General features: G+C 43.6%; 1 protein-coding gene across 8 annotated transcripts in view; it reads left to right on the forward strand.

The window, feature by feature from the left end:
* Positions 1 to 25389, forward strand: part of THADA (THADA armadillo repeat containing) — a 362922-nt gene that overhangs the window by 235141 nt on the left and 102392 nt on the right. For all 8 annotated transcript variants that reach the window (XM_064277151.1, XM_064277150.1, XM_064277147.1 and 5 more), the window contains one exon: positions 7196 to 7311. In XM_064277151.1, the coding sequence (XP_064133221.1) occupies positions 7196 to 7311 (116 nt within the window). The remainder of the gene's footprint in view (positions 1 to 7195; positions 7312 to 25389) is intronic.

Consider the following 25389-nt stretch of genomic DNA (forward strand, 5'->3'; position numbering starts at 1 on the left):
ACTGTGGAAGCTAGAGGCAAGAGGGGTGCTCCTGAGAAGCCTGGGTTCTAGTTGGGGAGAAGATTAATATGCATGAAGCAGAAAACAGATCCTAAACCAAGTGGTAGTGATTAGAAATTACATTTAAGTTAGAGAACTGTCTTGCCCCCCACCCTCCACCCGCACATATAAACACAATCTGTCTTGTGAATGATTTTTGCTCTAATTTGTTTCCCAGCAGTGAGATGATTAGGTATGTTGCTGTGAATTAGAAAAGTTTAGCTTTCTCCTTCGGCCTTTCCTCTTCTCACCCCCACTCCCCTTCCAGTCTGACTTAAATCCATAAAATACTTCTGCTGGCCTTTAGTTCTGTTTGTGTGAATTAAGTTGACAGGATAAATATTCACATTCCCAACTACAGGCTGAAACAATGTTTGCCTGTTCTGCCCAGTGAGTCGAGAAAAAAAGGGGGCCTGACATCACCCTATACTGTACATTCCCGGCATAGACCATTTATTTAAGTCCCTGAAAAAATACAGATGTTTTACCAGCCGAAATAAAATCCTGTGCAAACACCAAGCTTGGAAAAATGTGGCACTGGCTTAGCTCTGGGGGTTGGAGCAAAGTGGCAGATACAGAAATTTTATACTTGGCTGAAAGCGATAGGGCTCAAAATTGTTCGCCCACAGTCTGCATGCTACAAAAGAAAAAAATAGAACTTGTTTTTAAGAAAATACGGTTGTAAAAGTGGATAGGTTAGTTGATGTGAAGTGTGTGTTTGGCCCTGTTAACGATTGCAATGCATTCTCCCCGTTTATATCTGACCTTTGAAATGAACATCTCTTTTCTTCCCGGAGTCGTCCCTTTCCATGGCCTGCCTCACCTTGCCCTGTTATTGCTGGATCCTGCCGGGTTCTGGAGCTCAGCTGCTGTTGATTTTATAAGGAGGAAAATTGCCTGGAAGCCATGCTTGGTGAAGAGGAAAACCCATCTCAGCGTTGCATTCCCAAACAGCCATATATCATCTTGATCTTGTCTAACACAAGGCACTATTTTGGTCCAGCAGCGTAAACCAAGCATATTTTACTGGTGCAGTGCAAGTTTTTTCCAGGGGTCTGTCTCATGACTCTTTTTAGGCCTGTGGCATTTGTTCAAAGAGCATTCATTACATTTGCTCTGTGAAGTCGCTTTTAAGATTCGAAGCTGCCAAAATGGACCCTGTGCTTTACACAGATGCCTGGGGCTCCCCAAGGTCTGTCTGTGTTTAGAGTGAGGCAGGGGGCAGGGCAAGAGGGTAACTGCTTCCAGGTTCTCCAGACTTTTCTCAGATTTTTTTTCCTCAGAAACAGAGTTTCATGAAGGCTAGCGTCTCAGGGGCAAGAAATCCAGCCCACTCCCTCACTCCCCCTGCGCTTTCTCTCAGCTGCTTGCATGACTCCTGGCTCCCTGGGCCATGGCTGACTGCCTGTCCCACCACTGGTCAGCCCCCTGGCTGTGACATTCACCTGCACAGGTGATGCTGTTGGCTTGCACTTGGTCATTGCACGTGTGCTTTCGGTCTGCTTCTGTCTGGGTCACAACTAGCTTAAGTCAACAAAGCTGTCTCGTTTCTTTTGCTGACGACACCAGATCTTATAAATCTACCTCTAACCTTTCTCCAGGAGCCCTGTGGCATAGCAGCGAAGAGGTTGGCTACTAATGAAAAGGTCAGCAGTTCGAATCTACCAGTCATACTCCTTGTGGGGCAGTTCTGTTCTGTCCTATAGGGTGGCTATGAGTCGGAATCGACAGCAATGGGGTTGTTTTTCTTGTTTTTTTTTTTTTTTTTTTTTTAACCTTTCTCCAAGGAACCTACTCTAACTGGAGGAGAAAAAAAAAAAAGTTGCTGTTGAATCTGTCTGGCTCATGGCAGCCCCATGTGTCATAGACTAGAGCTGAGCTCCATAGGGTTTTCTTGGCTTTAATCTTTATAGAAGCAGATCATGAGGGCTTTTTTCTTTGTTGCCACTGGGGGGGCTCGACCTGCCAACTTTTAGTTAGTAGTTGAGAGCAAACCGTTGGCTCCACCCAGGGACCTCTGCTATAACTAGTGGTAACCACATGTCCTAGTTTGTCCCTAGCTGTTAAATAATAGTGCCTCCTTTCACTCTCAGAAAATTTCCTAGTTTGGACAATAACTGATGTGCCATGCTAACCAGAGTAATCGTCACAGGGATGTTTCCATCCAAGCTCATTGAATCCCCCTTTCTTATTCCCAAACCTTCTACTTATCCTCTTTGAGCTTGGTCTTGAAAGATGGCCCGCATGCACCAGCTGCCCTAGTTGAGAGTGTCTTTCCTGACTCTCAATTCCATGTCTAAAGCAGTTGCAAGTGCCTGCCTCTTCAGCCTCCCAAATGTCTCCTTTCCTTTCCATTCCACTGCTGCTATAGTTTAGCTTGTGTGTATATGTATGTGTGCAGGGGAAGGGGGTGTCACACAATCAGAGTTTTCCTGGTGCCAGGCAGGTAAGTGAATGAAGGGGGCTGGGGACAGACATGTGACCCTGTCGGTTCCTCCTTTGTTTTCAAGCTTTTCATAGAGATTTGGGTTCAGTAAATATTTCATTATCCTCTTAATTCTCCACACAGAAAAAAAAGGCAGAAGAGCAGTGATAAATGGTGCTGGCCCTCCGCCCTGGTGATGATGAGTAATAGAGAGTAGTGGGGACTGTGGTGAAGCAGAGAGTGCATTTCTCATCACGGGGTTCAGCTGCTCTGCAGCCCAGGCCAGGTGAACGTGGCCGTGCAGGAATGTGGGCCCACTCTTGCCAAATCATCCTACTTTTCAAAAGAAGTTGGAATTCAGGATGGTTTTGATATGAAATCTCCTGATTCATAACTGTGGGTTTAAAACTACTGTGTCGGCCAAACCAAACATCTGCAGCCACTCTTGGCCTGCAGGGTATCGGCTTTCCACTGGGTTAGACCCTTAGCTCCTCTAGTCTAGACTTGTTGTAGTTGTCCTGGTCATCCTGCCCCTTCTAATCCAGCCCCGCATTGCCCAGACCTTCCTTTCCCAGTTAACAGATCTGATTACACAGGCGGTTTCTCTGAAGAGATTTTTCCTATTTCCAGATTTAAGTGCATGTTCCCTAAAGTTGCACTCAAGAGCCGTCTTGCTCTGACTTGACCTCTCTCTCCAGCTGCGTCTCCCATCGCCCTCCACACCTCCTAGATGTGTTCTCTTCACACAGAACTACTTGCTGCTCTTCCCTGAACAGTACCAATATTTTAATACCCACCCCTTTTTTCCGCAGTGGTTAAAGCGCTCAGCTGCTAACTAAAGTGTCAGTGGTTGGAACCCACCAACCACTCCAGAGGAGAAAGATGTGGCAGTCTGCTTCTGTAAAGGTTACAGAAGCCCTGTGGGGCAGCTCTACTCTGTCCTTTAGGGTCGCTATGAGTTGGAATCGACTCGATGGCAGTAGATTTTTTTAATTTAGTTTTCTCTGCTTGCATACTCTTTCCACAAGTCTGGCAAGATTCTTTTTAAGGTCAAATATGGATATCACCGTGCCTGCAAAGTCTTCTCTGAGTGTTTATTTTTGGAATGGAGGCTGGAAAGGAAGGAGCAAAGCAGAAGTAGGAAAAGAATTAACGTTTTTATCAAAAGCCTAGTGTGTGCCAAGTACTATATGTATTCTTTTAAGTCTCTCTATAATCCTACAAGAAAAAAACTAAAAACAAAACTGTTGCCGTTGGGTCAATTCTAACTCATAGTGGCCCTATAGGACAGAGTAGAACTGCCCCATAGGGTTTCCAAGGAGTGCTTGTTGGGTTCAAACTGCCGACCTTTTGGTTAGTAGCCGTAGCTGTTAACCACTACACCACCAGGGTTTCTATAATCCTACAAGATGGATACTATTATACCCAGTTAGTCATAAGGAAACAGGTTAAATAACTGTTTGGGTTCAGTAAATATTTCATCACCCTCTTAATTCTCCCCACAGAAAAAAAAGGCAGAAGAGCAGTGATAAATGGCGCTGGCCCTCTGCCCTGCAACTAGAAACTGGATTTGCACCCATGTCTACCCAGCTCCAAAGTCTGTGCTCCTTCCACTGTTTCCCATAGGGTTGGATTCTTAGCACTAGTGTGAGTGTCGCTCTTTACAATATTGTGATGTCTTCCTGTTTCGTCCCTGCCACATTAGGAATCCATTGGCATGAGGGACACATTGTCACTAACACAGAGCTTGGCACCTAGAGCAGCTCCTTGATCCCTTATCAAATGTAATTGACTGGATTATGCACTTGTGTCCTAAAGGCCTTTAAGTAGCCACATCAGTTCATTTCAGGAAATACTGTTGAATTTCTACTATGCCTTGGACTTGGAGGGTGAGGTCACGCATAAGAAGGAGCATGTTAGTGATGCTACCATGCAGGTTATAAATCCTGACCAAGTAGAGTCAGGGAAGCTATTGATTTTCAGTTTATTCTATGTTAGTTTATTATGATTAGAATACATGCTACAGCACCTAGAACAGTACCTAGTAATAATAGTTGTTTAATAAATGTTGACCGAATGTTTGACTCTCGTTCCAAATTTGGGACACCTAAAACGACACTAAACTTCCCAGTGTTCCCGTGTACATCCAGTTAATCCTTCTCCTCAGTTCGTGGCAGTTTGGGTTTTTCTGTGCTTGGTGTAGTACAACTCTGTATTATACGCTGTTTCCTCGTTATCCCAGGCCTGGGCCTAACTGCCCTCTCAGCTTAGAAGTTCTAGACTAGAACTTAGGAAAGGAGGGGGAATAAAATGGGTGCCTCGCTCTCACCATCCTTAAGAGCTAGTGGACCCATGATCCTTTCCGGGAGCTGCTGCGGCTCCTGGGTCTGACCTTGCAACAGTGCACCTCACCCTAGCCTCGCTCCTGGACCTCACCCCATGGGATGGCCTCATTTTCCTTGGATGAATTAAGCGCAACGCCAGATATCATGTGAGGATCACCACGTATGCAAATATTTTCATTAATTTCCTTAAAGAAAAAAATTACCTCAAAAACATTAACCAATTTTATATATATTTCCCTAAAACACTTTTCTTTACTCACTTTTTGGTTTTCCTCTGTCTTTTTCTCTCCCTCTCCTTCCCTGCCCCATGTTTTCCATGACTTCTCTGACCCTGTCTTTCCTGATATTTTTCTGTCTCTTCTCCGTGCTTATTTCTGCTATGGTTCCTGTCCACTTGTGCGATGTAAGTAGACCACTCTCCTCTCCTGGTGAATAACCAGGATCACAGCTGTTGCCTGGTCTGTGCCCATAGTGACCGAATTGATGGGCCCGTAGGCCGATTTTCGTAAACCAGAGCTACCAAGCGTTTCAAAAACAGTCTTGTTTTTGCCAAGGGAGGTGAGCAAATATAGGACTAAGTTTAAACATCCATCCAGAGTTATTTTTGAAGTGATTTCTTCTAAATGAGAAGCATTTGAAAATCTCACAGCTTTCTTTACAAGTAAGTTCCAAAGTCATGTGTTTTGCTGGTGTCTGCTGATTAATTAATTACAATCTTGTGACACCGTGAAAATCCCTGGTGGTTGGTTTTATACAGCTGTGGAGAAAACTAAAGCAAGGCCCAGCGACTTTGCCAGTTCTTTCAGGATAGTGGGCATTGAGGCAAAGGGAGATATTTTTTCACTGGTGGTGACCACAGAAGGACAGAAGCCCCAGCCAGACCCGTTTCTCCAGACTCCACAACGGGCAGTTTAGGTCCCTGCGGGGGTGTGGTGAAGTGGAGACATTTGATCTGCTGCTTCTGAAATAACAGATCGGTTATTAGAGAAAGGATTTTTAGTCTCCATATCGGAGCTCGTGTGCACGCTCCTGTACAACTACTTCTTTTTAGAAAAAAAAAACAGTGGTTACATATAGCATAGGAATCAAAATGTATTTTGATTCTCTAAACAAATATGCACTCAGGTTGTGTTTGTTGTTGATAGTTGAAGATGTCAGACCCAGGCAAATCTGCCAGCTTCTACCCGTTTAGGGTCTAATGCCTCTGGATCTGTTTTATCTTGGCCTCTTACTTTTTCTCCTGACTCCCTGCTATACCCAGTGCTCCATTATTTCACTTCTGATAGCTCCTCCTTGACAAGAGCGGAAGAAAAGGAAAAGTTATAGCTGGTTGCTTAGAAAGCAGCATTTAAAGCTCTGGTGAAGGATTTGATAAGGAAAGAAAAGAGACTGATGAGTTAAAATCGACTTTTAAAGTTCTTGGTGCGTTTCTCTGTACTTGCTTGGCTCCTGTCACCCCTTCTCCTTGATGTAGATAAAGGGGGCCGAGACCGAAGGACTTCTGGGATGCATTTTTCACCTTGGCATTAGATGAGGTCGGAAGATCTCATTTATGCTCTCATTCACTCTCCTTCTCTGCTGCAGGTTTGTACTGTTCACAGAGGACTTGTTGATGTCATTGCTGAATGTGACTCCAATACACACACACATGCATGCATGAGGACACGTGGAACTGTGGCCTTCTTTCTAAAAATAGGCAGCTAAAGAGACAGCGGGATCTTTCTCTGCTTAATTCGAGTACTGTACTTAATTCCAGTATCTACGGCCGTGTGAGATGAAGAGAGGGCCACATCTGCATTGCTGCCTCTACTCTTGTCTCCTCAGAGAAGATCTGCCAAAAAAAAAAAAAAAAAAAAAACTTAGTTTATGGATATCACTATTTGCAGAGGCAGGGAAGCGTTATTGTGTCTGCTCCTTTAGCCAAGCCTGTTCTGATGAACCCAGGCACGTAAGCCAGTTCGGCCTCTCGGATGATTACTTTTTCCTCTGCAGTAACACTCTGACTTTAAAAGGCACATTTTATTTTCTTCTGAGACTACAAATATTGAGAAAGGTGTTTGCGTTTCTTCACTGAAATCAGTTTTTAATTGTTTGTAAGTCATAAGCTCTAGTTTCAAATGACGGTTTGGTCACAGAGTGGTTGCCTTTTTTGGAATTGTGCACAGAGCCCAGGGCACAAGTACAGATGAAGGATGTAGGTTTCTCACCACCACTGGGTTCTCCAAAACCAACATGCCTTTTCTGCAAAGAGACCAGAGCCGCATTCTTCAGGTGTCTGTTTTCTTTAAGGGGGATATTTTGAGGAAACCTAAAAGGGAAGAACTGAACATTTAGGAAAAACATATTTTCACAGCAGGATATTGCTTTTTCTCTTTTTTCGGTTTAGGTTTTTCATTTGTTACAAGCCTACTCAGACTCCAAACACAGAACGAATTCAGACTTTCAGCAGGAGCTGACTGACATCACTGTCTGTACCAAAGCCAAACTCTGGCTGGCCAAGAGGTATGTTAAAACCCCACATGAGCAAGAAGTTATCAGGGGTTAGGAACACATTCGAGAGTTGCTGTTTCTAGTTGCGGGGACTTCTAAAAGCCTTTGGCATGAGTTTTCTAAACTTTTTGGAGTATGTATCCTTTTAGAACTTTGGGTTGTGGTAAAGAAAGAAAAATATTTTCTCGACGATTTTTCTAACACTGCTGCTTGCCTGAGGGGCATGTAATATGGCTTTTTATCTGTCTGCAAATCAGCCTGCCCTTATTAATACCTGCTGCGTGCCCAGCCCTGTGTTAGATACTGTAACAATGAAAAGCAGTAACTGTCTAAATCACATGGTAGTAACTCTTAGAAGTCCCATGGCAATTCAGAGGTTAGAGGGCGGTGTAGGACTTGAGCAGGCACCGAGAATGGACAGGATGTGATAGGAGGAGGGGACAGAAGTGGCCATTTTTAGGTGGGTAGTAAAAAAAAAAAAAAAAAAAAATTTTTTTTTTTTTTTTAGTAAAAAAAAGTTCACAGTAGGTTAAATAAACAAGGCAGAGAAGAGTGAATACGTTATTTTTTTTCATCCTTGTCATCATTATTTTATTCTAGAACATAGAACATTTCCTATGTGAAAAAGGAAGGAGAAAGAAGAATTTCTCGTGTCATTCATATGGCATCCTCTCTGTAAAACCGTATTCAAAAATCCATGTCGCAGGATGCTGATATTATAGGACAAGTGTTAGCATGAGAGCCCCAGCAGAGAGTCTGAAAGGGGCCCACCTGCTACAACATCCTGTGCTGTAGGACATGGCATTCAGTAAAGGCTCAGTGTATTGACTGCCTAATGTTGCAGCCTACCTTTTTTATTTTTCGAAAAAATACACTTTTGTTGGGCTCCCCACCTTATTTGCTCAGTCACGTAATGACGCCTGCAAATCAGTTCAATTCAATAAAGTATTATTGAGTGCAGACTGCTTGCCAAGCTTTTTGTTAGGAAATACCAGGGACGCAGAGATACAGGAGACCTCGTACCTGTTTTCGAGGAACTCATATTCAGGTGGGGAGAAAGATATGTGAATAAATAATTTTTATCCTATATGATAAGTGTAATAACAACATATGTAGTAGGTACAGGAGCAACCCGGAGAAGGGACAGGGGAGAGCTGACTTTGAACTGGCCTTCAAGAGATGAATAGAATTTTGCCCGGTGGACAAGGTAGGCTTAGGTGACAGTATATGCAGAGACATGGTGGTATGGAATGGTGTGGTAAGTGTGAAGACTACAAGGAAGTTAGCCCTTCTGACACCTAAATTATAAGGCACATGTGCAGAGAATGAGGCTGAATAAATACATGGAGGCCACCCGGCAAAAGCTCCTAAAGGGAACTTTTAGAAGGGGAGCCAGTGAAGGATGTCCGATGTGTGCATATGTGTGTGTCAATATTGGTCTAAACACCCGTAGCTTTGGATAGGGATACTGATGGGGAAATTCTAAATCTGAGTTTTGTTTTCTCCCTTATATTTAGAAAGTAGGATTGGTTAGCCATAAACTGCTTTCCTTCAGCTTAGGGTCATTTGCCTTCTGCAGGGCTCTTAGACTACCCCCAAAGATGCATCTACTGGGAAAACAGGGGGGCTGAATCGTGATCACGCTTGTGCTCTTAGCTGTTTACCAATTAATTGCCAGATCCTCCTAGTTATTGTTTCTGGAGACCAGGAAATCAGGGCTTTCCCGAAATAATCGTGTTGAAACCCCTGTCTCTATCTCCAGCCAGAACTGCCCCAAGACAGAATCCTAACTCTCCGGTTCTTAACAGTTCTGTAAGGAAGGAGTTTCTGCCACCATAGCTTGGTACCCCATCATGGTTCTCATGGAAATTCATCACCCGCCGGCTCCCGGAGTCCATTCCTTCTTGTCAGATGGGGTGGAGTAGCGGAGTTGCAGGCGTTCAGTGCTGTGCCTGAAGACGGATGACTCAGCTGCCGATCCCCTTCAGCTGGAGAAGTTCTCCTGGCCTCTTGTAACCTTCCGCATGGTCGCTATTGCTATTTTCATCATCTCCCCCCTCCTTCTGATTTTCTCCGTGACTTTGCAGCCCTAGAAAACAAAGGCACGAATCACTGGCAGTTTGCTGGGTTTCCGCCTTCCTTGCCCAGAGTCCAGGAAAGCCACTTCTCTGTTTCCAGTGCAGTCAACTCTCTGTTATCCAAGTGTGAATTTCCCACTTTGTGGGTGGTCTGTAGATGGTTCCTAGCACCAGACTTCCTCTTGATTCCCAACATGACTTTTATTAGTATTAATCAGGATGTGTTCAGAGGCCAGAGTACTGAGTTAGGGAGGAAAGCATACTGCCAAAGCACAATGTGTTCCAAAGGAATTTATTGGTCTTCCTTGACAGGATAACCTTGAGGTTCTTGAATGGGAAATTATAAAGTTGGGTATAAGTGAGAAAGTCTCAGCCTGCTACATGCCTGCTCTGTCCCTGAGACCATCTGGGAGTGTTGCCTCAGGAGGTGTTTGTCTGCACTTGTAACTCCATGCTTAGGTGGACCTACTCTGGGTCTTAGTGTGGCCTCCTTCTCAAAGCAGACCCGTCTTCACATTCTCACCTGCCTGTCCCGTGAAAGATGTTATAATACACAGTATTCAAAATTCAACTGCTGAAGTGGTTTATGTTCCTAGTAATTTACACATGAAAGAGGAATAAATGTTCCTTTGAACCAACTAAGAATTTTCTGTATCTTTTGAGTATAAGCTATGAGACACTAATATTATTGCAAAAAAAAAAAAAAAATGTTATTTTAAATTTTAGCCCTAACACCTTTTCCTTCTATAATTTATTTGATCATTAGCTTGGGTTGACTCAGTCCAATAAGTACAGAAACATTAGTGAGGGTGTCTTTTGTCCTTTTATGCCCAAAGAAGATTTTTTTTTATAAGTTCATTGGAACCATTGGGTAACCAATTTACTTTTTAAATTTTGACCCTGAAATTGAGGGCACGTAAAATAAAGACTTTTGTCGTATGTTTGTGTTTGACTTTGCAAGATTAATAAGGATTTATACGAAGTGATTAAGCAATAGCCATGGAGTTGTTGGGGAATTTTTGGTGATGAATGGCCAGCTGGCAACATAGCCTGAGCAAAGGACTGGGCATCTGCTCTTAGAGGCCGCTTTTCATTCCAAGATGTCAAAGCCCTTATGGAAATCAGCTCATTAATCCTTCAAGTCCCTTCCTTCCCCGTTTCACTCCATCCCTCCTTCTAGTTCACTGTCTCTCTCATGGTGCAAAGTCCATTTACCACTGAAGGAAAACTAAGCTGATCCAGGCCAGGAACTGAGGGAGAATAGGGGTCAGTGGCTATCCTGGAGAGGCTGGCTGTGGGCACCATGAAAGAGGACTTGCTGTATGCAGATTCCAGCTTGGCTCTCGCAGCTGGATCATCGGCTCTGCCTAAACAGGAGGGGCTTTGAAAAAGCCCTGTCAAATAGGACTCAGAGGAGAAAAGACATGTACTCTGGTTGAGAGTTGGAATTTCTATCATATTGTGCTTAAAATTTCTCCGGAATGAATTTGGTTATCTAATGTCTCTTTCTTTGGTTATAAAAGGAAAAAAAGAATGTGCGTGTGTGTGTGTGTGTGTGTGTGTGTGTGTGTGTGTTCCTTTATAGTAAATTTAGTGAACTGATCCAACTGTGATGATCAGCTACTAAAGTTTTTTCACTTTTTTTTTTCTTCTTGATTGTAAGTGTACTGTATGCTTATCACAGAAAATTAATCAAGTACAGAATTTGGAAAAGAGAATAAGAGTCTATTCTCCTCATATCCAGTGGACACCACTATTGCTGGTTAAGAGCTTGATGTGGTTACTACTTTTCTTCTATGCTTTTTTTTTTTTTTTTTGCAGAGTTGAGGTTACACTGTATGTATATGTTATTTTTCACTTAACAATATCCTAAGAGCATTTACTATTATTATTAAAAACTCATTGTACCCCATCACACCTCCCTAGAGGCAATCATTGTCCTGCCTTTTTATGATAACTATTTATTTGCTTTTCTTCCTGCTTTTACCACCTGTGCATCTCCAAAAATGAAAGTTCTTCCCGTTTTTTAATTTAAAAAAATTCTTTGAAAATGTCATTTTTTTAAAGGTAGTGTATTTTTGTCAGAATAATTAGCTATTAAGTTTACTTAAACCATTGCTTCATTGCTGGCTATTCAGTTTGCTACCCATTTTTAAATGTCATAAGTAAGGTTCCCGTCAACATATCAATGAATCTTCCCATCAAGAGTACATGGGAGACCTCCCCTAAAATTTTAAAAATTAAGTTAAGGAAGCTTAGGCTTTTTGAATGCCTGTGGCATGCCAAGCTCTGTATTAGATTTGTAAGTATTATTTCATTAACTCTTCTCAAAATTCCATTAGTATATGCAAATCCACTTTTCTGCAGTGTAAAACAATTGAGCAGACAAACCCTGTGTCTAAGACCCCCAGCATAGTCAACAATTCATCTTGGCATGAGATAAGAGAGAAGTCAAACAAGTAGGTATTTTTTCATTTTTCTCTTACTATATTACTATACTGTTTGTACAGTACCCTCACGTTTTTATTGTTCTGGCTCAATGAAGTCTTCTCCTGGGCTCTTCACAGGCCTGGGCTCAGGCTGCGCATACCATACACTCTTGCCAGGGATCAAATGGGTCATAGATGTGTTTTGTTTGACTTGCATGGGCTTTAAATTGTTTTTTAATTAGTTGTTGACATTTAAAGATCAAGAAATTTCACAATAAGCCTAAATTTCCAGCTTCTCTTGAAAAACTAGGAGATCTGGAAATACCAGGCTCACATTCTCACAGCCACCATGGGCCATAGCTGAATATTGGTCTTCCTCTCTTGATGGCTCTCCCTGCTTCACCATTGTCCTCTCCCAGCCGCTTCTCTCATTATGTTACCTGCTGAGTTTTCATAGAAATAAGAGTTTGTGACTCTTGGTATACGCAGTTATTAAGTACCAGACTGGCCGATGGTGAGTTTTTACGCCACTCCACACAGTACTTCTTCTCTATGCTGGTGGCTGCATATTAGAATGATCTGGGGAGGTTTTAAAACCTACCTATGCCGGGCTCCACTCCCAGATTTTCTGATTTACTTGGTCTGGGGTGGGCCCAGGCATTGGTACTTCTTAAAAGTTCTCCAGGAGATTCTAAAATGCAGTCAATTTGAGAACTGTTGATGCTTTTGTGTCCATCCCAACTGCTTGAGGGAAAGGGGAAAGGATGGGGTGCCATTTGCCCCTCCAAAATTCAGAGTCTGAGTTCCACCAAGAGTTTCATCCATCTGTCAAAATTGGCAAACTATTGAGAGAAGACCATGGAGCCGGGGCTCCCCCCACAAAGTTAAGTGGAGTCTGTAGAATTCCAGGGAAAGGCATGGTGGGAACCAAGTCTGATGAAGTATGGAGTAAAATAGCAGAAGGCTTTTGGATTAATCTTCTCAGGCCAAAGATTCATCCAGAAAAGGTGGATTGGCTGCCTCGCTAGCCTGCTACCCAGGAGTTATAACTCATAGAATGTTCCACTGACATGCCAGAGTGAAGGATACAGACCATTTTGTAGTTTCATATATGAGTGAATTTCCAAGGTTGGGTGCTTAAAAGCTAATTTAGCAAGTTATTTTAAATTACATCAGTTGCTCTCAGAAGTACCATTTAAACCTGATACTCTGGTGTGGTTGATTATCCTGGAAGCTCATGGCACATTTTCATTTTTTGAGGCTTAAATAGAATAGACTATACTTGTATCACTTAATTCAGTAAATATTTATTGAGCTCTGCTGTGTGCCAGACTATATTAAATACTGTACTATTTATTAAAACCACTACTTCGCTGTAGAGAGGGCAACAAAACAAAGGCTTACAAAATAGAATCATAGGACTAGAATTTTAGAGCTGGAAAGAATCATAAAGTTTACGGTAGTCCGCTCCCAGGCCCATGCAGATGGGAAACTGTGGCCCAGAAAGGTCAGGCGATTTGTCCAGAGTTGCCCAAATGAGCAGGAGCAAGATCCTGCCTGGCAACTGTTAACATTTGTTGAGGACTTACGGCTCAGCTCCTTGTCAGGCTCTTTCTACTGGGCCCCGCCTCCTCCATCTGTTCAGGCAGTGTTTTTATGTCAAGGCTTTGAATGGCGCCAACTTAAGCATTCTCTAGAACAGGGCTCTCAAACTTCAATGTGCCCACAAATCACCTGTGGATCTTGTTAAAATGCAGGTTCTCGTTTTAGGGCCCGAGGAGTCTGCATTTCTCAGAAGCTTACAGGGATTCCTGTGCTGCTGGTCTTGGGACCACAGTACATACTTCGAGGAGCCCTCAGTTTGAAATACACCCTCATGCCCTCATTTGTAAGGGCTCAAGCCTGGCTCTTGGAGTCACACGAGAGGTCTGAAGCTATGGAAGTGATCATCCCAGGACTCTTTCCCTTCCACCTAGGTGACCTGCAGTGAGGGGCTGCTTGTCTGGGTAGCCATCCCAGAGGCCTCAGCACCTGGGGTAGGAGCGGTCCTTTGTTGGCATGTAGTGAGTAATTACCATTTTGAACAATAACAGTCTGATATTCTGGTGAGAAAAACAGGCTCTCAGGAATACAACAGCAAATCCCAAGGTTACTAGAAAAGCATCCTTGGGGAAGAAGCTTTTGAATATAACCATGCCGATGTGGGGAGAGATGGTGGTGGAGCCAATGTTTTTGAGCACCTGCTCTGTGTGCCAGATCTAAGGATTTGATGATTTGTTACCCCAAGTTAATTCTTTTTTATCTTTTAGAAATTCTATTTTACACTTTTTAAAAGGGCTTTTTTTACACTTAAAAAAAAAAAAACCAGTGCCATCGACTCATACATACACATTTCCATCTTTCGCTCTTAATTATACATAAACCCAGAACAAAAAAAAAATAAGTAAAATAAGTTCGTTAAGAATCCTAAATGTATTCACCTTCAGAGTTCTACTCTTGACTGAATCACCTTTCAACTCTGAGCCATTGATGTCCATGTCTTTCCACAGAATATTGTCATCAAGAGCATTGGCCCAAGTGAATTCTTATTTGTAAAAATTAACTACACGATCCATACACTTCCTGTACAACCTCCCCATCAGTGCTCCAAACACCCCCATTCACCCCTCATCTGCTTCTCATCTCCTCTCCATCTTCTTAGCACAGATACTTCCAATCCCTTCTCCATCTCCTTCCCTGCCCACCCCCTCATACACACTCCCAGCTGTTACCCCATTTTCTCTCTTGCTTCCCCATCCCCACTGTCTGAGTGGTATGTGCACTCCTTAAAGGCCTGCTGATTTAAATGAGTAAGGAATATATGCTCCTAGAGATGAAGCTCTATAAGCTTTTTGTGGCATACCCAGCTCTGCCCTAGGGGGTCTGTGGCCAGCTGCAAAAGTTCTGGTTTAGGATTCTGTTTTGTTTTTCAGCTGAAGACAGCATTTATTTTCTAACCACCAGATTTATTTGCCCAAAAGACTGCAATTCTCAGGCAGAACTTCTGGGGTTTAAGGCTGATTCCACTTTTCTCAATGCCCCTTAGTCCCTTCCCAAATCCCTCATGCCTCTTGGACATGTCCCCTCCGACAAGGAAGAGGTCCTTCTTTCCCAACAACTTGAAGTAAAGAGAGGCCTCAGCGCTTTGCCATAGCTGTAGGTTGCTGCGTCACTCCCATGCCATGGAAAGGAATGCAGTCCAGAAGGATTGTTGAAGTATTCAGATGACCATGTAGCATTTTAAGGCTATCATTTGTGGTCCCTGCAAGGGAAGCAGGCCTCAACAGGAGTGGTCGGTTACACAGCAAGTTCCACCGTTGCTGGGGGTTATGTTTGGCTTTCGGCTTGTTTCTTCTTTCTCTCTTCTGTCCCTCTCTCCCTTGCTATCTTTTTTTTTTTTTTAATCCCCATCAAATAAAAATTTCCCCATCCCCTCCCCCCTACCACCACCTCGTTTTTAATTTTAGAAAAACGGGAGGGTGATAACTGCTTTTCTTTCAGCTCCAGATTCTACTGGGGGAGGGAGGCTGTCATTAGGAGTGCTCTAATCCTCCAGCTCAGCCTATTTGAAATCTCCTTGAGCCTTGAGTAGATTTGAGTGATGAGAGAAAAGGAATTGGTGTGTTTTAGACCCAAGCTTGTTAACATTTGTTCACTTCCCTTCTAGACTTCTCAGGAATGTTTAAGGTCATGCTACCTCGGGATGAGATCCTGTTTGTATTTTTTAAAAACAGAAAGAAACATTAAGTTACCACATTTCAGTCCAAACCAGTGGAACAAGGTACAAAACATATTCATTAGATAGTCCTTTTAAAAATATACCTCTTGTCTTGAAGGAATAAACTGTATGAAGTATTTCTTGTTGACAGGCTGAGCTTACGGAAAGCAGTCTGGGTAAAATCAGTCAGAAGTGATCAATATATTAAACCGAGCCTTTGAGTAAGTTCCCCTAGATCAAAGCAGAGAAAAGTAGAAAATAGTCCTTTTATGCAACTGCACGCCAAGAATTCATCCCCCAACTGCTTCTTATTTCTACTTTTTAAATATAGAAACCTGTGAAATTAACTAGGGTGATAATTAGTTTGATAGAGGGATCAGAAGTATCTGTCTTGTTGCACTTGTAGCTGTTGGCTTATTGGAGTATTGCCGTTGGAAGACTTGGGCAATGTTGTCATTGCCTGGCTCTGTGTGGGAGTGCAGGCTTTAAGTATCTTCAACACATTTTCATAATACTATGTAAAACCCTAATATAGATTTTTAAAAAACCATTGCTGTCAAATTGATTCCAACTGATAGCAGAGTAGAACTGCCCCATAAGGTTTCCAATAAGCAGATGATGTAGATAGTAGGTTATTTTTTTTTCTTTAGCATGTAACACGTTTTGTCTTCAGGGGAGGCAAATGAACACCCTGGATACCATCAGTGAGTCCACTCACAATGAATTCAAACTACTTCAGATTCACAGACAGTATGTCAATGTAGTAGGCACAGTGGGAGATACAAAGATGAGTAAGGTATTATCCCTCTTTCTAAAACCAAGTGGGTAAGATAGGTATGTACTTAATAAACTGTATACAAGAAGTTGGTCAATTCTGAAATGAGGTTAAAGGGCATTGGGGGAGCTGAGAAGGAAGAAATAAATGCCAACTTGTGGGATCTGAAGGAAATCTAACAGAAGATAGAAATCTTTAAAGGCTGAGTGAGACTTAATTGTTAGATAAGGTTAATAGAGTAGAGAATGAGTGAAGTTATACTGGTATAGAGCCCTTGCTGTTAAGTATATTGTGATAGTGTCATTGCTCAGGTACAAAGAATGAATCTTAGTACTGTCAGTGTTCAGTTAAGTAGTATCCAATCTAATTGAAAAGAGAGAATTTACCCCTGGGAAACAATTAACCTACGATGAAGTACATATAGAAGTTGTAATTCTGTAGTATATATAAAAAGTTCAGAAAAGGATGTGGACTGGGATAGCCAGTGTCAATGGATTGAATTGTGTCCCCCCCAAAATACCTGTCAACTTAGCTGGGCCATGAGTCCTGTATTGTGTGATTATCCACCATTTTATGTGATTCCCCCATGTGTTGCAAATCCTTTCACTGTGATGTAATGGGATGGATTAGCGGCAGTTATACTGATGAGATCTATAAAATTAGATAGTGTCTTAAGCCAATCTCTTTTGAAATATAAAAGAAGCAAGCAGAGAGACAGGGGGACCTCATACCACCAAGAAAGCAATGCTAAGAGCAGAGTGCATGCTTTGGACCCGGGGTCCCTGCACTGAGAAGCCCCTCGACTGGGGGAAGATTGATGACAAGGATCTTCCTCCAGAGCTGACAGAGAGAGAAAGCCTTCCCCTGGAGCTGACACCTTGAATTTGGACTTGTAGCCTACTAGACTGCGAGGGAATAAATTTGTTTGTGAAAGCCATCCACTTGTGGTATTTCTGTTATAACAGCACTAGAAGACTAAGACAGCCAGGGAGGGCTTTCTGGAGAAGTTAGGCATTTCATCTGGGTCTTAAAGCATGGGTATGATTTGGAAACTCCAGAAGGGGCGGGAAAAGAGCATACCAAGATGGCCGACAACATGTGCAATGGCATACTGAGGGGGATGCATGTGGACCAGTGAGGAGATAGAGCCGAAGAAGAGATGGTGTGTTTTGGAGAGCAGTGCGAGATTTGGTAAGAGCCCAGTTGTAAAGGACCTTAAATGCCAGCCAGCGAAATTTGGATTTGACCAAGAGTTAAGAGAAAGTCAGTAAGCTCAGGCTCACACTGGTAAGGAGACTGCTGTCTGTATGCACATGAGATGCCCTGGGAAGTATCTTGAAGGTTTTCCAGCTTCTCTTGACTGCCAACAAAATTTCTAGCATCTCCTGAGGATTAGCAAAAAGCTCTCTAGTAGCAGTTGATCAACTCTCTGTCCCTACGACCTGGAAGCCCATGTTGTCTGCCTGGGCAGCTAGTGATGAGAATAGAGATGTTTATATGCACATTAGACCACATGTCTTTTGTCTTCCCAATGTTGCTAAGAGGACCACAGAACCAAAGAATTTTGTATCAGGAGAAGGAATTTAGAGATCACCTAATCTAGATCATCCAGAATTCATCTGATCCAGTAGAATCCTTTCTTTGAACAGAAGCTTAAGTGGAAATTCAAGATGTTAAAAATAGTGGGGATGGTAAATATAGTTCAAGCTGAGATGGGGGCCTGGAAGCCCACCTGCTTGGCTTCCTTCCCATTGGGAGTCCCAACAGGGACTAAGAGGAGCACCCTAACTGCCTGTTTCAAAACATCAATCTAATCCACATCTATATTTGTAGAAGAAGAAATTGAGAGAGGGCAGGTGACTTCCTCCTCCTCGACAGATGTGCTGGCTGAGAAGATGGCCCAAGTGAGGGATGTAAGAATCAAGCTTCTTCTCTGCCTCTTACTCGGCTTCCTTCCTGCTACTGCAGCCTGATCATCCTCACAGAAGGACTACAACCCCTACCCTCAGGCTGCCCAGGATCCTTTCCCAGGTGCTACCCTCCTTGGACAGGGCCCCGTCCAACTCCAGACCTTTTTGCCATCAAAGTTTAACTCTTCTGGGTCCTATTCCCTCAGAAATCTACTCTCAGCTGACGGGCAGCCACTTAATCTGACCAATAAATTCCTGCTAATACATTCATGCTACAGTTTAGTGTGTAAATAAGTTGATTCTTCTGGGTCACACAGCTTTTCAGTAGTGATCTTTGGGAGGTGGTACCTTAACTGAAGCCAGTAACTCTGAAAGCAGGCTTTCTGGCAATGTGCAGGCCTGACGGGAGCATTTCTTTAGTCCTGCTCTGCCTCCTGCTTCTCTGCCTTCATGTTGAGCTCACCCAGCCCTGGTACTTTTTTTTCTTGTGTGGCCAGGCCTTAGGCTACCTCCCAGAAGGCTAGTGGGGAATATGGGCTAGTCTTGTGTGAATGGGCTGAGGGGGCAGCTCTGAGAGAGGCCCTTGAAAACCTCACTTTCCTTTCCTTCCCTCGTCTGCCAGTGGTGCCCAGGCTTCCTCCGTGATTGGACTGGCCTGCAGACCTCTTGAAATAACAGCTTCCCACGCAAGCTCAGAGGCTTATTCCAGGGTTCCTTGAGCCAGAAGGGACCCTCACAGGCCTGAAAGCCCTGTATACCTGGATGACCATGGGGAGGGTTATTTTTAAAGGCCTTGGTGGATGGCAGAGCCTCTGTGTCACCTGTAAAATGCACTGTGCTGAAGTTGAGAGGCAGAGTGCACTCAAGGAAGCAGGTCTGGGTTCTAGTCCCCACTTGGCTACTAACCACCCTGCAACTTCTCTGCATCTCAGCTTTTATCATCTGTAAAGTGGAAACTCTAAAATAAGAATGTGAAATAGATGAGGGGAGGGAAAGAGGGAGGGACATGGTGATGTGAAAGTATAAAAGAACCAAGCAAATACAGGGAATATATATTGTCAAAATAACTCTTTATTCACAAAGTCGGCCATGTTTAAAACGTGCCTTCCTAAGGGCCACATAAACTAGAGACTACGTTCTCCTGAGACCGAAAGAACTAGATGGTGCCCAACTACAACCGATGACTGCCCTGACAGGTAACACAACAGAGAACCCCTGAGGGAGCAGGAGAGCAATGGGATGCAGACCCCAAATTCTCATAAAAAGACCAGACTTAATGGTCTGACTGAGACTAGAATGACCCCAGAGGTCATGTTCCCCAGACCTTCTGTTAGCCCAAGACAGGAACCATTCCCAAAGCCAACTCTTCAAACAGGGATTGGACTGGACTATGGGATAGAAAATGATACTGGTGAAGAGTGAGCTTCTTAGATCAAGTAGACACATGGGACTATGTGGGCAGCTCCTGTCTGGAGGGGAGATGAAAGGGCAGAGGGGGTCAGAAGATGGCTAAATGGACACGAACAGAGAGAGTGGAGCGAAGGAGTGTGCTGTCTCATTAGGGGGAGAGCAATTAGGAGTATATAATAAGGTGATTATACATTTTTGTATGAGAGTCCGACTTGATTTGTAAACTTTCACTTAAAGAACAATAAAAAAAAAAAAAAAGGCCTTCTTGTCAGTCCTCAGAGAAACAGCTGTGCTTGGAGCCTTGCTCTCCACCAGACTGGCTCAGTCGACACAACACCAGACCATGTAGTTGTTAATGTCCTGCAAACCAAAATACTCTTATTGTTTGGCATGATGTCTCACTTTTCATCTGATTGTGTTTGGGACACATAGATACAATTTGTTTGTCTAAATAACCTTGATTCTATTCTTGGTTTTTGCCCTGATCTTGGATAGGTCATTTAAGCTGATGAGTTACATTGTTTATTTGTGAAAATGGCAATAATAATGCCTATTTTTTTTTCCTCGTTAGGAATTTTATAAACTGAAGTAGGAATTTTCTTTGCAGATAAAACTTAAAAAAAAAAAATACATTGATATTATTATTATCATTGTTACTATTATTGCCAGAGCTAATTTCCAAGCAAGTTCATGTTAGCACAGTTCTGTTGACTGTGCTGTTAGAAATTCTCACGTTGTGATATACATACTAACTTCTCATGCAGCTTCCAGAAGTTTCCACTCGCTTGTCATTATTTTATACTCCTAGGGAAAAACCAAAAACGCCAAACCCATTGCCATTGAGCCAATTCCGACTGATAGTAACCCTATAGGACAGAGTAGAACTTCCCTATAGGGTTTCTAAGGCTGTAATCTTTACAGGAGCAGATCACCCCACCCTTCTGCCACAGAGCAGCTGGTGGGTTCAAACTGTCAACTTTTCAGTTAGCTGAGCACTTTAACCACTGTGCCACCAGGACTCCTTCCTAGGGAAAAAGCAAGGGGAATTCTGTTAGCATTGTATGTAATAACTGAAGCTTTGTATCCTCCAAGGCCCACACTGTACAATAATAGGTTTCTTGAATCCCACTTTTCTCCCATAATTCCCAGCACCTAGCTTATTAAGTTATTAACCAGCTATTTCTCTGGCAGCATATTAAACTTGACTTTTAAACACGCTGGTGGGGGGTGGGGGGGGAACAGCAGGAACATGCATCTCATAAAAGGAATAAAAAACATACACCCTCTAAAACGGTTTCCTCAGGCTTTGAACAAATCCCAAGCCGCATACAAGGGTCCTTTTTCATCATCCCTGCATATAGCATGAGTGTTAGTGCATTAATGAGACAAAGATGCCTCATAGAAAGATGGAAAAACATGAGGGGCTCTGGGGGGTGTGGGAGGCTCCCCGGTGGTTCTCTGAAAAGGCAGGTGAGCTCCATTGGAGGGAAAGGGCAAATCTGTGGCACTGAGGCTGTGGTCTTCTCTCAAGCAGCAGCATTCTGAAGGGAAGCACAGGAGGCTTTGACTTTGGCCCTGACCTGCAAAGGGGGACCCCACTTCGCTTCTGCAGACAGCCCGGGCCTTGCCAAGTGGCCACCCAGCCCTTGATAAAGTGGTTATGGCCTTCTGCTTTCACAGATTCATCCCCCAGGAACAAAGTCTGATTTCCCAGAGGAAGCCTGGCTGCTCTTTACACTGGTCTGGTACATTTGGTCCCTCGCTGGACAGACTCACAGCTCTTGGTCTCTCACTTTGTGCATGGCAACTCAGTTAGAATTCCCTGTAAACTGGTCAGCTACCAGAGCAGGACACCGAGATGGCTTCACTTTAAAAGGAAAATCCAGCTGGGAGGCTGTGGAGCAGGGTGTATGTGTGGGTGTGAGTATAAACACTTGCAAAGCTCCAGACCGAGAAAGGCTGGCTGGGTGTTGTAGCATACCATAAAAACACAACGCTGCCACCACACCCCCAGGGGGAGGGCAAGGTAAATGAGCAGTCTCGGGTAGCCAGCCAGACCCTGCACACTGCTGCCAGCAGATCTGAGTTCTGGATGTTGCAGTGGGGAAAATAACTTGTTTAAAAATATATATTCTGCTATTCATGACTGTTTGGCATTTTGGCTTGAACAAATCCCCTATTGTTTTTGCACAGAATGCCATAGGATGGTTGCTTGGCTTGGGGTTGTGGTGAAAATGGAAATCAGAATGGGAGGAGGGGTTCTTTTTATTTAATTTACACTTCCATGTTTATGTGGCTTAATGAGGCCTGCATCAAAGAAGCACCTCTTAGCTCCTAACCACAGCAGCTCTTCCTTTTGTAACCAAATGTAAGGAGAGGCAGGGGCTGGTCTGCAGACAGCTACCCCTTCAGAGACTGAATGGCCCAGAACCACAGAAATAGCCAGTGCTATCTCTGGGAGACCAAGGAAGGTCAACAAAAAATCTCCTGTTGAGTCAGCCATTCAGATTATCCGGAGATTGTTCCTTATGGTTTTGAGGCAGGTTTCCTAGAAGACCAGGCTTTGAAGTGAGTTTTAAGTAAAAGGCATGGTGTGGCTGGACATGTATCCAGTGGGGGTCACAGCAGGATGTGGGGACATGTTATATACTGTCTTCTCCTCCTTCTTCTACCTCTCCCCCTCACTTCTCACCTGCCTTCTCTCTCCTTATTCCTTGCCTTCTCCTTTTCCGGGTTTCTTCCCTTCAGCCTGTTGTGGGCCTGTTGATGGTGGTCCCCATCATGTTAGCTGTGCTGCTGGTTCAATGGCAAGAAGCTGCCAATGCTTGCTGCTCATTGTGGTTAAAAAGAAGTGCTACAAGCAGCCTGTGTAGGAGCCAAGATTAGAAAGGAGCCCAGCCTGGGCTGTGAGGAGCCCCTGCCTGGACTCAGACCCAAAGTCATCGGAGCCATGAGCCTGTAGCTGCACCTACTTGATTTTCTAGACTTCACTCTTCCTACATTTGGCCAACTTGTTCTCACCTTTGTATCTTTGCTCCAGTGAGCCCTCCTCCTGGAATTCCTTCTCTCTCCTTTCACCCACCCAAATCCTTCTATGTCTCCAGAACCCTTTGCCATGACATTCCCTCTGGTTGTTTACTTTTTCGGCACGTACCTCTCGAACCCCCAACACGACCATAAGCTCAGCGAGACTCAGAACCTTATTTTCTCCCTCCCCTTTATGTCTTAAGTAGGATATTTCCTGTGGGCAGTCAATAAATGTTTCTGGATTAATATAGTTAAACCATCGGTCTGAGTCAGGGTTCTAGGGAGATTGTTCGCTGGGGCCTGAAATGACTCCAGACTCTAACTCTTGAAGTCCAGGGCAAATCCCAACCCAGAGATCAGGTCTCTTGGCTTAAAGGCCTAACAGATACTTGCAGCCTAAAGCTAGAACAGATTTTTTCCAGCCCTCTGAAGATGGCAATGAATTCTTCTGGAGGAGTTTAGTTTGTCCAGAGTGAAATGTCACTTCCAGGGAACTCTCCCAGGCTTCATACTTTTGTGTGGGGACCTGAGCTCTTCAGTTGGCTTTAGCTGATGGGATCCCATTGGGGGCTTCACACAGTGACTCTGTGGAGCTTTTGGAGTTCTTAAAGATCACTCCTAAGGTCTCCATTTGAGCCTCTGTTCATCCATCCTGTATAATTTCCTGTTGTCCCCCCGCACCCCTGCCCTCCCCCCACAAACCCTTTGTACTTGTTATTCTCCAAACATGTCATGTGCCCAAGTCTTTGGACATGCTGCTTCCTCTGCCCAAGGTCAGCCTCTCAGATTGCTCCTTACTCTCCAGTTTCTGCCTAGGTACTTCCTGACTTAACCCAGGCAGACTGGGCAGCTTCTTCCACTATCCTTAATTTTTACTCTGTCAGCTCAGCCCCTCCTTTGGGGCACCCATCATACTCTAGTATAATTGGTTGTGGGTTTCTCCTGTTAGTGGCATTGAGACTTTCTTGACAGCCACGCACAACACGAAATACATTTTACACATAACCTAACGTGTATATTTACATGTATCTGTGTAGCGTGTGTCTGTGTACTGATAGACACACAAACACACTAGACACATACAACCTTGAAAGCGTAATGTTAATTTTAATAATATCTCCGTAAGATATGAACAGTCTGCCAAGAAAAGTGAAAAAAGAGAATTTACTCAAGATTTATCATATTTAATTTCAGGAATGTTAACTTTGAATATATCCACTATCACTCTGGAAACCAAGCATGACCCTATTGATATTGTTTAGTATAATCGGGGCGGTTTATTACCTAGAAAAGAAGTTAGAACAAATTAGTCAGTGTTACTTAAAATTGTTGTATTTCACAAGTTATTTATGTCTTATATAGAAGATAATGTATTAATAACCCATTCTGCACAAGTACTTTATAGATATCACTGAAACACACTAACAAAATAATGTTTACCCTTACTATTTGTGATGTGCTCTGATAACATTTTCCTTCTTCCTCCCTCCCTTGCCTTCTTTACACCCCCCTCCCTTTCTCTTACGTTGGTTACCACCCACTAGTTGATTTCATAATCAACTAAATGGGTCCTAACCTGCAGTTTGAAAAACACTGTTCAGGACTCTAAGTTCCTTGAGGGCAGTGACTGTGTCACGGAATCATTTCAGTTTCATATTCGCAAACTCTGGCACTACTCCTGGCTCTCAGTAGCCTCTTAGTAAATGTTTTCTGAATGAATGAGCCTCAGTTAAAAAGTCTGCAGCCACTGGGATTCCGGAAGGGACAGGAGAAGTGAATAATTTATCACAGACTTCCCAAGAGCTCCCGCTGTCCACTAGACAACAGGGCCATTGTGGAAGTGTCTGGGAAACCCTGTTCTCCCTGCCCCGCCTTCTGCCTCCCCCCAACTTCCAGGAGAGAGGGCAGGAGGTTTAATGAAGTTCCAAGATTTCCCAACGCAAAAACATATTAGTCAGGTTCTAAGGCAGATATTTGTCAAGGGGCAAATGATAAAAAGAGTGGAAAAAAGCAAAATTCTTACCAAGCCCTCCATTTCATTTTATATGTGTAAACTCGGTCCTCCTAGTACCTGCTTCCTATTCCTTCTAAAGCCATTATTCTGCTGTTTTTCAGCCCATCTGTTAGACCCTGACCACTTCTGACTTTTTACAAACACTATAAATCTTCATTATACCATGCCCCATACCAGGATTTTTCCATTTGGGCGTAGAAAAAAAAAACCCCAAGCCCACCAAAACCCTGTGGCTTGGTTTCCTGTCCAGCTGGCTTGCTCTTCTCCAGGATTTCATTCCCATCATCAAAGTGGCTTGACAGACCAAGAACAAACCTCTGGCTCACCCTGAACTCAGAATGTACCATTTCCAAGTCAGAACAAACACCAAGTAATAGCGAGAGAAAAAGAAAGAAAAAAAAAAATCATTTTCCTGACTTAGAAGCCAGTGCAGAGCAAAGCCCAACACTGTGACTCCAGACAGGGGCGTTACGTGGCTGTGGCGGTCCTCGGAGCTGGGGCCAAGAAGGTAGGCACCAGGCCAGAATTTCTCTCTGCATCTGTTTTGAAGGAGAAGCCATGGGTGGACTCCTTTGTGGCTCCAGATCCTCTTTTTCCTGGAATTCAAAGCAGCAGTGTTTGAGGGAACCTCCCATGATCTAGAGGACTACATCAGGCTTGGCCCCGTGCCTCACAGTTATGGGAGCAGAG

This window comes from Loxodonta africana, chromosome 26 (assembly GCF_030014295.1).
Source record: "Loxodonta africana isolate mLoxAfr1 chromosome 26, mLoxAfr1.hap2, whole genome shotgun sequence".
NCBI lineage: Eukaryota > Metazoa > Chordata > Mammalia > Proboscidea > Elephantidae > Loxodonta > Loxodonta africana.